At 39.0% G+C, this 11,573-nt stretch overlaps 1 protein-coding gene across 4 annotated transcripts in view; it reads left to right on the plus strand.

The window, feature by feature from the left end:
- The window catches only part of LOC106522082 (neuronal-specific septin-3), a 79,116-nt gene extending 70,180 nt beyond the window's left edge, over positions 1 to 8,936 (plus strand). For all 4 annotated transcript variants that reach the window (XM_014014934.1, XM_014014937.1, XM_014014935.1 and 1 more), the window contains 9 exons: positions 1,523 to 1,735; positions 3,376 to 3,504; positions 3,746 to 3,827; positions 3,980 to 4,117; positions 5,541 to 5,658; positions 6,041 to 6,136; positions 6,233 to 6,329; positions 7,127 to 7,178; positions 7,741 to 8,936. In XM_014014934.1, coding sequence (XP_013870388.1) covers positions 1,523 to 1,735; positions 3,376 to 3,504; positions 3,746 to 3,827; positions 3,980 to 4,117; positions 5,541 to 5,658; positions 6,041 to 6,136; positions 6,233 to 6,329; positions 7,127 to 7,178; positions 7,741 to 7,882 — 1,067 coding nt within the window. In that variant the 3' untranslated portion in view covers positions 7,883 to 8,936. The remainder of the gene's footprint in view (positions 1 to 1,522; positions 1,736 to 3,375; positions 3,505 to 3,745; positions 3,828 to 3,979; positions 4,118 to 5,540; positions 5,659 to 6,040; positions 6,137 to 6,232; positions 6,330 to 7,126; positions 7,179 to 7,740) is intronic.
- The last annotated feature ends 2,637 nt before the right edge of the window (positions 8,937 to 11,573 follow it).

Raw genomic sequence — 11,573 nt, forward strand, 5'->3', positions numbered from 1 at the left:
GTAAAACGGTCACCAGGCAATATTATCGTTTATCGCAATAAATTTTGAGACAATTAATCGCCCAGCAAAATTTGTTATCGTGACAGGCCTAAGTGAAGCTGTGATTTTTGTGTGCATGAGTGAGAGAGAGGCTGTGTAACTGGGAGAGGATCAGATTTCAGCTTTGTTTCCAGTCTCACATTAACAGGACAATAACATTATACAATATGAAGAGGAGGAATGGGAGGCCTCATGAAGGGGAGCAGCTACACACAGACAGATATAAACACAGTGGTGTCAATTCTTTACCTTCACTGCTTTAAGACCTTCAAGGATCAGACTGAAATATTTGCCCTTATAAATACACAATCATAGGCATTCCACAGGAGTATTTAAGCTAATCATTAGCTAAACAAGTCAGTGCAATAACTTGCCAAATCTGAAGTAGTTTAATACCTGGTAACATATTTTCTAATAGTTTTCTGTTGAGTTAGGTGACTGTGATGAGAGGCAGACTCCCTTCTGTTTAGGTGTTTCTTGCAGGGTTGCTGTGGGGGTGGTTATACCTGTCAGTCAAACCAACACTTAGCTCATCACTGAAATATCTTAATAACTTGGAGATACATTTTTTAACATGCACCTCACTTAGGGTTCATACTAGCCTGATTTTGGGTTTTAGCTCTTTAATCGTTCTTATTTTTTATAGAAATATTTTTTATAATATTCTTTGTGACACATTTTATTTCCATGACCAAATACTGTACAATTTTGTGTATTTCTACTGCTTTAGTCCAAGAATCACTAACTGCATGATCAAACAAAATAAGCAGGTTTCTGATGATGTACAAGCCTGATTTATTTTGTTCTCAAACTTTTTGTCTCTTTATTCTAAGTTTCATACTGCTGGACAGGACACGGTTTAAATAAAAGCGTGTGTGTGTTTTTGTCTGACTGTGACATTTGTTTCTAACTACTTTTCCTTTTCTTGCATCTTTTGGTTGTTTTCAGTGGAAATAATGAAACCCCATTATGTACTGATATCAAAGTAATTAATAAATTAATGTTTAACACTCCATTGAACAAAAAGAGATAGTAAGAGAGCTAACCCAGCCTGTAAACAGTAAACCTGATATCACCATGTTGGAATGTAGGAAGCGTTCAAATCAAAGCACTAACTCAGTGTTGCCAGTAACGCTGACTCAGACAACCTGAAACACTTAACTTTTTTATTACGATTTCACAAAAGATGCACCTTTTATGTTAATAATCTTATTTTTCTGCATTTATTTATCCATTTATTGTGCAGAAAGCATTTTAACCTGATTACATTTACATTACATTTTAGTACAGATTGTTCTCAGATGAGAGTCGAAGTTCTTGCAGTGTGGATGCTCCTTCCTTATCATGCAGATTCTGTTTTTCACATTCTTTGCATTGTTAATGAGACATCTTTTAAGACTTCACATGACCCATTTCATTCCTGACAATGGTGGTCCCTTTTCTAAATCCTCACTTTTTCTCCCCCTGTCTGTGTGCCAACCAGGACCAGAAGTGTTTCGCAGCAACAGCAGCAGCAGTAGCAGCAGTGCCATGTCTGAAGCGGTGGCGCCTGACACGATTGTGTCTTCTGTGGCGTATGGGGAGAAGGCCGGTGGTCCTGTGCTGGACTTCAGTTATGTTGGTATCGACGCCATCCTGGAACAGATGAGGAGGAAGGCCATGAAGCAGGGTTTTGAGCTTAACATTATGGTTGTTGGTAGGTTTTAAATGTTGGTGCTAACTGAAATGATTTGGTTTGAGATATTAAATGTAATAGGACGTTCTGAGATCAAGTGTTTTGTTGTGTACCTTTTACACAAACACATCATTGGTGGGCAGAAATACATATAAAAATGGGTGCTCTACTTTGGATTTTCACTGCTCTTAAAATCTCTAAGAAAGGCAGAATAAATTTCTCCATCAGGAGCAAATAAGTATCTACTACAAGTGAAATTATTTTAGTGATGCCGCTATTTTAAGGTACTTTTGTAAAAGCTTCTTTCGCTCAAAACATGGAGTAGTCCAAGGTTTTGCAGTATTAGCCATTAAGAGCAAATGTAAAAAAAAATGCAACATAATTTTGGCTTTTGCTCTCCCACTACATAGTTACTGCATTTTGACACATAATCCCCAGTCCAAATTTCACTCGGTGCTAAATTTTGTTCTCATATTTTCTTCAAACACTCATATTCTGGGTTTATTTATCATGCAAGTCATCATTATATTCTTTTATTCCTTCGTAACAACGTCTTTACTCTTTAATCAAGAGTTTGACTGAAAGTAGATGCCTTAAACCATTTTTAATAAGCATCCACTCACAGTAGGACTTCAAACTCTCTTTCATTTAGTCGTCCTCAGTGTGATCAGACACCTTTTTTAAAACAGGAGGTAATTACACACACCTCAGCAGCAACAAGGCCTCCATAAAAGCCACAGACAATATCCTCTGGATATTGTCGCGACAGTTGTCTCAATTTTATTTATTTTTTAAGTTTCCTTTAGAAGCAGCCTTAGGGTTGAGACGGTACAAAACAAAGCGTCCTTGGCTCCTGTGTTTTTTCTGCGTTCATGTTAAATTACATTCTGGGAGGGCTGTAATAAAAATACAGGTTGGTGTCTGAGTGGAGTCAGTTTTAATATGGAAGTCAACAGAACTGTAAAGTTTCCTCTTTATGTTAATAAACATCAAAAGCACAAGAAATGGCTAAATTGTCATCTCTTCTGCTCAGTAATTTACTGATGATGTTTAAATCTGTCATTTGAAATCTATCTGCAAGGCTTAAACTCATGTTTGTTCAGCCTCCAGTGAAAACTATTGAACTTTTCCACAGCTGATTTAGACACTTTGAGCACCACAAAGGTTGGCATTAACAAAACTAAAGTGCTCCCATGAGTTCCAGATGTTATGAACTTCTGCTTTGTTAATTTCATGCTTGCTCTTTTTTTCTGTTTTGAGAGTTCATTGCCATAAATCAGGAAGCTTCTTGATGTTGACATAACCTGAAGTTGAACTTCCCAAATGGCCACTCCAAGCTCCTCCTAATTAACCCATGTTAGGACAGTAAAGTTTTAGACTCTCTTATCTGGTTAAAGAGGATTTCATCATCAAGCTGCCACAATAATTGGTCTGTTAAACACCTACAACAGCACACGACCAGTTGTGCAGTAATTTGAACAGCAAAAAATCTGTAGCAGTAGTCATGATGATATTAAAAAACTTTTTAACCAAGACAAAAAATAGTTTCAGGTTTATTTACATAGAGCTGCATTTATCTTGAGTCAGTTCTGCGAGGATTTATCATTGCGTTGACATGTAAAGGTTGGGGATTTACTTACATGTTGCCTTTCTGCTTACAGGACAGAGTGGCCTTGGAAAGTCAACTCTGATGAACACACTCTTCAAGTCAAAAGTCAGCCGGAAGTCAGTGCTGGCTACAGCTCAGGAGAAGATCCCCAAAACTGTCGAAATCAAGTCCATCAGTCATGGTACCACTTCAACAGCTACTTATCTTTGTTCTGTAGTAGAAGCTGTTTCATCCACCTGAGTAGCTGTTTGTAACAAATTATCTTTAAATCAGATAGCAGGAGATAAAATGAGCAGCTGGTTGATCATATTACATTTCTTATCTAATAAACATGTAGTATAAAAATATTATTTAAATTATACCTCAGGTAGTCTTTGAGTTGTGCTCACATTGATTCACCTTGTTTGTGTTTTTTTGTTCAGACATTGAGGAGAAGGGAGTGAGAATGAAGCTGACAGTCATTGACACACCAGGATTTGGAGACCAGATCAACAATGAAAACTGGTAAAAACTTGCAATCGCAAAAAAAAAAAAAAAAATCAGATTGAAGTTTTAGCTTCAACAGCATCTGATTTAACATTTTGCCCTGACTTGTTTTTTTTTCCATTTCTCTTTTTATTTTTTTCTACATCTGTGTCCCACTTGTTGTTTGTTAGCTGGCAGCCCATCATGAAGTTCATTAACGACCAGTACGAAGCCTACCTGCAGGAGGAAATCAACATCAACAGAAAGAAAAGGATTCCAGACTCCAGAGTTCACTGTTGCATATACTTCATCCCTCCAACCGGACACTGGTAACAAAACACACAAATAATTTGAATTTAGTGTATGAACATATATATGAAACATTTTATAAACACAAACAATTAAAAACATGTGAGCCTTTTCTGTCTGTAAAGCATCAACACAGAAATGTCACATTAAGTTGTTTTAACAGACCTGATTCTGAAACAGATTAACTTCAGCTGCTGTTTCTCTGAAAACATGCAGATATAAACAGGCCGTCTGTCTTTGTTTATCCCCAGCTTTTAAAGTATAAAACAGTGCTTTGTTACCCATCATGTTGAACACACACACTCTTTTATGTTCTCCCTAAAAACAAAGCAACATAACCCAGAACTCCCTCCTAAACTGCTGGTATAGATCCTTGATCATCCACCATATGGAAATATCAGAAAAAACTATTAAAACAACTGGACGGACTTGAAGTCCGGTTCTATTTTATTTTATTTTTTAATTTYTTTATTTCAGGGGGCGTTACCATTCCTCTCTAGCTGCTCCTGTCAAGCTTTGCAGCAGCACAGTATCCCAATTTCTCCTGAATTTCTCCCTGGATTTCGTACAGATGCAAACATCTGGCTTTGATCGAACAGCCTAATCTGCTTCGCCTCTCCTCTCCGTTGGCTCAGCTCTGCAGTTACTGGAGCTCAGGGGACTGGGGCTTACTTGCAGAGGGAGTTAATGGAAGTTTGCACATACCCTCATGTGTCCATCAAGTGATCGGCCACATTTTTGTAGTTTTCCTTCTAATTTGTGAAACTCCAGTTTAGATTTTTGTTTTAGGTTTATGAAGAACGTTCAGGCGGCTGACTCTTTTGGCCTCACACACAAAGAGAGGACTGATAACAGAACAGCTCAAGTGCTGCACTTCGATTCATTTCTGTGTCGTGCTCTGTTTTTACTCTGGCAGGGGACTGGTGTGAAATGCCCCCCCACCCCTTGTTTGGAGCCAGCTCTGTTTCATGTTGATCCAATGGTGCAGAAGTCACTTTTAGACTGAGAAGCAGCTGCTCAGGGTTTGCTCTGAAAAGCCGAACAGAAGAGAGGCAGGAAGGACGACTCAGTCTGTCTCTCTGAAGACGTGCTAAAAGTTTTGCACTTAGTCTTTTTTTGTCAATATTATTATTAAGTTTTTACAGGAGTGCACAGAACGTTATCTTTATTAGAGTAGTATTGACTTGGCCAGACTGCACCACTCTAAAAACATGATGATTTCTCAAACTACAGAAACAGTGAGTCTAACAGGAGTCACAAGTCTTTTCAACCACATGAAACTTCCATGAAAACACATGACGACTTCATAGATGCACAGTGAACAAATGCAGATCAGATTCCTTCATCTGGAACAATTATTGGGAACATCTGCCCTCTAGTGGAGGAGCTTTGTATTACACCTTTATTTCTTTCCTTTTACATTTTCGTCTCCTTCCTTCTCAGTCTGCGACCACTGGATGTAGAATTTATGAGACGTCTCAGTAAGGTGGTCAACATCGTCCCGGTCATTGCCAAGGCAGATACGCTCACACTGGAGGAGAGAGACTTTTTCAAAAAGAAGGTAATTCTTCTTTTCAGGGTTTTCTGTTTTTGCCCAGTTTCTTTCCTTTTCTTTTTACGTTGTCCGAATCTGTATTTAATAGCACAATATGTTTGATATTTATGGGATTTGTCTTGACTGATCTGAGGATTTTCTCTAGTCTTGTGTGCACTCAGATAATTATTCATCTTGTGATGCTTTTTATTTTTTACAAACTGCAGTAAAAGCCAGTCAATATTTTGTAGTAGATGAAAGTTAATCAAAATTAATGTGTTAACTCTACAAGTTATTTGTCTGATGGTTTTAAAGACTTAATTGAGCCTGTTTGTTTAATAATTTCTTCTAAAATTGGACTCTTTAAAATCTGCCAGATTAAAAGGTTGATTCTGTTTGTTTGGATCAGATCAGAGAAGAGCTGCGAGCCAACGGGATCGACGTTTACCCTCAGAAGGAGTTTGACGAGGATGCAGAGGACAGGATGATTAATGAAAAAATTAGAGTAAGAGCTTAAAGTTTATGCTTTAACCAGTTATAACAGTACTTACATTTTGACTTGATTGGTTTTTAACTCTTTAATTTGTAAATGTTTGAGCAGGAGATGATCCCTTTTGCTGTGGTGGGCAGCGATCAGGAGTACCAGGTTAACGGCAGAAGGCTGCTGGGGAGAAAGACCAAGTGGGGAACTATTGAAGGTAAATTTTCCTCCCTGAAGATCTTTAACAACAGAAGCTCAAATCCAGATTATCTGGGAAAAGGTTTGATAACAAGAGGAAAATAGGGAGGGGTTACATTAAATTGGTCATCGCTGACAGTTTTCTCTACACAGCTGGATCAGACTTCAGCAGACTGTGGGCCTGAGGAGCTCAAGTTAGTTTACTTAATGTCCCCATGGACACAAAAATAGATGCACAGTGAAAGGCTTTCATAACCACCAAGATGCAGTTAAATATGGCGCCTGTTGTTTTTGAAGACCTGATTTATAAAAGCTTGTTAAACAGAGCGACCAGTAAAGATAAAAATCTGTGTTTAGTTATAAATGATTCCCTCTGCTGCGTCACATTCATGTTTTACTGTAGCGATGGGATTCAATATTTAATTATGTTATCCGCTCCAGACAGGAGGCACCACGCCTCCTATAGAATGTCTCATTAAGGAAGTTTCATTTCCTGCAGTGTGTCTACACACACACACACACACACACACACACACACTTGCTGATCGGAGTTTTTAGTGCAGGGATGTTTATCTCCTCAGGACGACGTACAGTATCTGCAGAGATCAGAGCAGCAGGTGAGAGCAGAGTGCTGACATGACTAAAGCTTCTGTCTCTTAAAGCTGAACACAGTGGCGCCACCTGCTGGACTGTTTAGGGACTACTAAACACAAAAATTTAATTTCACATTGTTTTGATTCATTCTTTTCTTGACAGCCACACAAACAGATTCTACTTTTAGCTCAAAACTTCTACCTCTTTTTCTCTCTCCTGTAGTTGAGAACATAGCCCACTGTGAGTTTGCCTATTTACGGGACCTCCTCATCAGGTGAGTGAATTTTATTTACATATTTGAGCTGTATCGTGTCAGAAACACAATTCAGTTTTATTATGCACACAAACATACATAGCCATATAAATATATAAATGACTTATTTAATGTTAAATCTTAGTTTTGGAGTTTTATAATGTATTTGTTGACATAGATTTTTCTGGGAATTTTATTATTGTGATACACATGGATCCAATTATATTGACACAGGCCGACAGTGATCATATGTTTTTAAAACTTTTAGTTTGCTTGTTTTATTATTATTTGGATGATGATCTGTTCTGATTCATCACACAAAGTTTTGTAGCACTGATGCTGTAAACAAATTAGTTTCGCCTCATCTTATAAAGGTGGTCTGCTGATAAAAGTAGCAAAACATTCTTTCTGTTTGTATATTTTGATGCTTCAGATGCATTTCCTTTATATTCGTATGTTTGAAAACTTATATGTTCCTGTTAGAGGTTAGAGTTGTCGCCTCTCAACAACTAGGTTGCAGATTGGCCTCCTGGGTTTTCTTTGTGGGTAAAAAAAAATAGAACTAGTCCGTCTCTGTTTTTAGGACTCACATGCAGAACATTAAGGACATCACCAGCAGCATCCACTACGAAATGTACCGCGTGCGGCGCCTCAACGAGAATAACACTATGGTGGCTCATGCCAACGGCGTCCCAGAGCATCACCTGACCGCCCACGAGATGTAGACCCTCCCACCCCCACCTGCAGTTTATTGTGTTCAGCTACGAGACTTTGATGTTCAGTGACGAGTCTTCCCACCGCTCCAACTCCCGTCTCACAGGTGGGATAGAAACATGCCAGAGGGACTTTATTTTTAATGACTTTCTTCGACTTCAAGGACTCGACATGTTAGTTTATGACCTCTTTAATGTTCTTTATTCTCTGTTTATGGCTGACAAAGATGATGAAGAGAAGCCTTTAAGTTGTGCTGCAACTTCTTACAGGTCTCAGTTTATATTTGCGGTGCCAAAAATGTCTTTTCTATCAAACAGAACAGACTCTCACTCTGTGCCTTTTTTGGCTTTAGTCACTAATATTTAATGTTGTCATTTTATTTGTCTTAAAGGAATTTGTGCCACAACCAAACAGTTTTCTGTCCACCTGCTTTACCAACATGTGTGGAAACTTTTCATCTGATCACTACATAAGAAAAAAAGCATGTAGAAATAGTGCTTTAACATGCTTACAGTCAAACAATGCAGCTCTTCCCGCACAACTAAGGGTTACCAAAAAAGCACATGGTTTGATTTTGTTTTTTTATTTTTGTCACTACTTAGGTTTTTGCCTTAAATGTTTTTCTCCTGTTAAATATAGATGTCAGGTCTTTTTACGATCCCAGTTATAAATGTTGATGTTTATTAATAGAAATATCGTAAGCGTGATTTTAAAATGAAAAAGTATTTATGCACGTTATAAAATGTGAATGTTTTTCTTCAGTTGTGGTCCACTTCTTCAAATTACAAACCCAAACTTTCTGAAACGAGGAGTTTCCTGCTTTTTTAGGCCCACCGTAGTGCCTTATTTATTGGAGAATGTTTTGCTAGCAAACTGGAAAGAGAGCGAGTTTTTGGTTCCACCGGAAATACATTTTTAATCTTCTTGTGTAAGTTATCCGGAAAACGATCTCTTCCTTCGACCAGCCCACTTTACTTTTATTTACCGTAATGTACCAAGAATCTTTGTCTCTTTCCGCCGTATCTTATTCCCAAAGCTGTTCGGCTCTTTTGTATTTCTTTGTTCCGATACACTTTTTTGTATTTGTACTATTGATGATAAATTTCCCATTTTTCTTATTTTAAAGAAATAAAGATTGAATATGTAAAAGTTTTATTGTTTGTACTATTTCACTTTAATACAATTTTCACTCAGTCGAACAGTTTGTTCAATAACTCGTTTTTTTCTCCAAACTGAGGTCATTCAAAAAGCCATCTACAACAGGTAAGATATTAAGTCTTCATAACCATCCACAGAACCCCACTTCAGAACATCTGAATCCCTTAGACTCTCGTATAAATCGTTAGTTTATTTTGTTCTTTCTAACTCCGAGCCAGCTCGTACACGCTTTAGATCATTTACTGCTTCTCTGGGTCCCCACAGCCTGCAGGTGTACTCCGCTCAGTGAAACACATCGTCACGAAGCCTTTTCTTGATTAGCTTCTGAAATCAATATGGCTGCCTACTTTGGTCCGTGCACAGCTGATTAGCACTAATTACTTGAATGCATGAGCACGTCTTTTCTTCCTCAGTGAGGGAGAAGAGAGGAGACCCGAGCAGCAGAGGAGACCACCAGTCTGTGAGGAAGTGCCGATGTCAGCGTCTGGAGGTACTTAGGCAGCAGCATCTAAACAGGGTTAAACTAATGGCTAAATTGACTTCATTTTAACTGATTTTTATTCTTGGAATGCTCTGATTTACCTAAAGTAAAAACAATCCTGCATGATGTCCTGTTTAAAGGTTTGTTCATTTTTAAAGGGATCCCTGATTAGTTGTAACATCAGAATTTATTTGATAAACATATATTTTATATGTACAATAAAGACTGTAAAAATACTGTAGGCTGTTTAGTTTTGTAAATTTTTAAATATATATTTTAACACGGACGGAGCCATTTTATTTACACACAAAGCATTCTGGGTAAATGATGTGGATAGGTCCTCGTTGTGAGCGAGCTATATCCACCCTGAAGGTTAATCTTGGACAATATCTCATGATCAACTCTTTTAAATGAAACCAGAGAGTGTTGACAGAGGAGAAGGTAGAAATGGCTCAGCCTGTAACTGAAAATATGGATGGAGGACAACAGAGCTGCTTCATGGAAGAAGAACCTCAGCTTAGCCTGTTAGCCTTTATGCTAGCGCTGATACTATATCGTATTATATGTATTAGCTCGGTGCTAGCGCGACAAACAAGCTAAACTGTTGTCCTCCATCCATATTTTCAGTTSCAGGCTGAGTCATTTCTACCTTCTCCTCTCTGTCAACGCTCTCTGGTTTCATTTAAAAGAGTCGATCATCAGATATTGTCCAAGATTAACCTTCAGGGTGGATATAGCTCGCTAGCAGCCTCGCACCGATGACCTAGTTGATGTCATCATTTACCCAGAATGCTTTGCGTGTAAATACAATGGCCCCGTCCGTGTAATATATTTTTAAACTTTTAGTTTAAAAATGATAAAAACTAAACAGCCTACAGTATTTTTACAGTCTTTATTTTACAGTTAAAATATATGTTTGTCAAATAAAGTCTAATGTTACAACTAATCGGGGATCCCTTTAATGACTTAATTCTGAAAACGTTGCCCACTGTCCCTCCATTGCTTTCATCCAGCGTACACCTTTAACACAGTCATTACTGGGACCCTCTTGAACCCCTTGTCGCCCCCCCCCCCCCACCCGCTCCCCAGCTCCTCCTCCAGAAGAGAACGTCAGAGAAGCAGCTGCAGCTCCGCTCGGCGCTGGGCCGTGACTCGTCGCCACCAAGCAGGCGTCTCGCTGGCACCCACCCAACACTTCACCGCCCGTTTTAATGACTTTCATTAACAAGCTGCATGCTGTATGGATACTAATGAAGTTGGCATTTCCAAGAGAGGCAGAGACGGTTCGTTTGAAAGGCTTTGCATGTGTGGAGCTGGGTTTCAGTCTTAGAAGCACACGTGGAGTTAAACTGGTGGATGTTTCAGATTGCTCTGCTGCAGCGGTTTCTCCACACGGTGACGCCAGCTTTGCCGCGATGCTGCAGGATTTTACCACAAATGCATGCAAGCCATACCCCTCTCACAATAGGTGAGCAAAAACCCATTACAGGCTTGAAAGGTGGGGAGTATTAACAGGGGCCTTCTGATTGATCAGAGTGATGGATGCTGCCTATCTGAGCAGGATGAGACCTCTGGAAAAGAAGCAGTTTTACACATCTTCATCCATGATTTTTAGGATCATAAACTAATTTAAAGGATTTCTTTTAGTAGTAATTTGAACCCCCTTACACACACACACACACACACACATATTTGACATATTTTAGGTTTGTGTGCATAACTTAAATTACAGCTTTTTTTGCCACATCTGGTTCCAAATCCACCCTGTTTATCTGCACGCAGGCACCAGTTTGCCACCAATTAACACCTGTTTGTAAGATGAGCATAACGATACGGCATCGCGTTATGTTTCCCCCCCTCTGATTCGTTAATTAGTTAACTTGATTGCGAAATCTGAAGTTATCTGCCTGAGCGTGCATGTATTATTTCCTCTGCATGCATTTGCGTTTCTGTTTCGACATGTCTCCTCCTCTCCTTTGTTGGCAGCCGCATCACCTTCTCCTGCGCCACCCGTCCCCCCACTCCCCCTCTGAAACCAGTTTCCACTCTGGCGTTTGGCTCTG

The sequence above is a fragment of the Austrofundulus limnaeus genome, unplaced genomic scaffold (genome assembly GCF_001266775.1).
Source record: "Austrofundulus limnaeus strain Quisiro unplaced genomic scaffold, Austrofundulus_limnaeus-1.0 Scaffold120, whole genome shotgun sequence".
Lineage (NCBI taxonomy): Eukaryota > Metazoa > Chordata > Actinopteri > Cyprinodontiformes > Rivulidae > Austrofundulus > Austrofundulus limnaeus.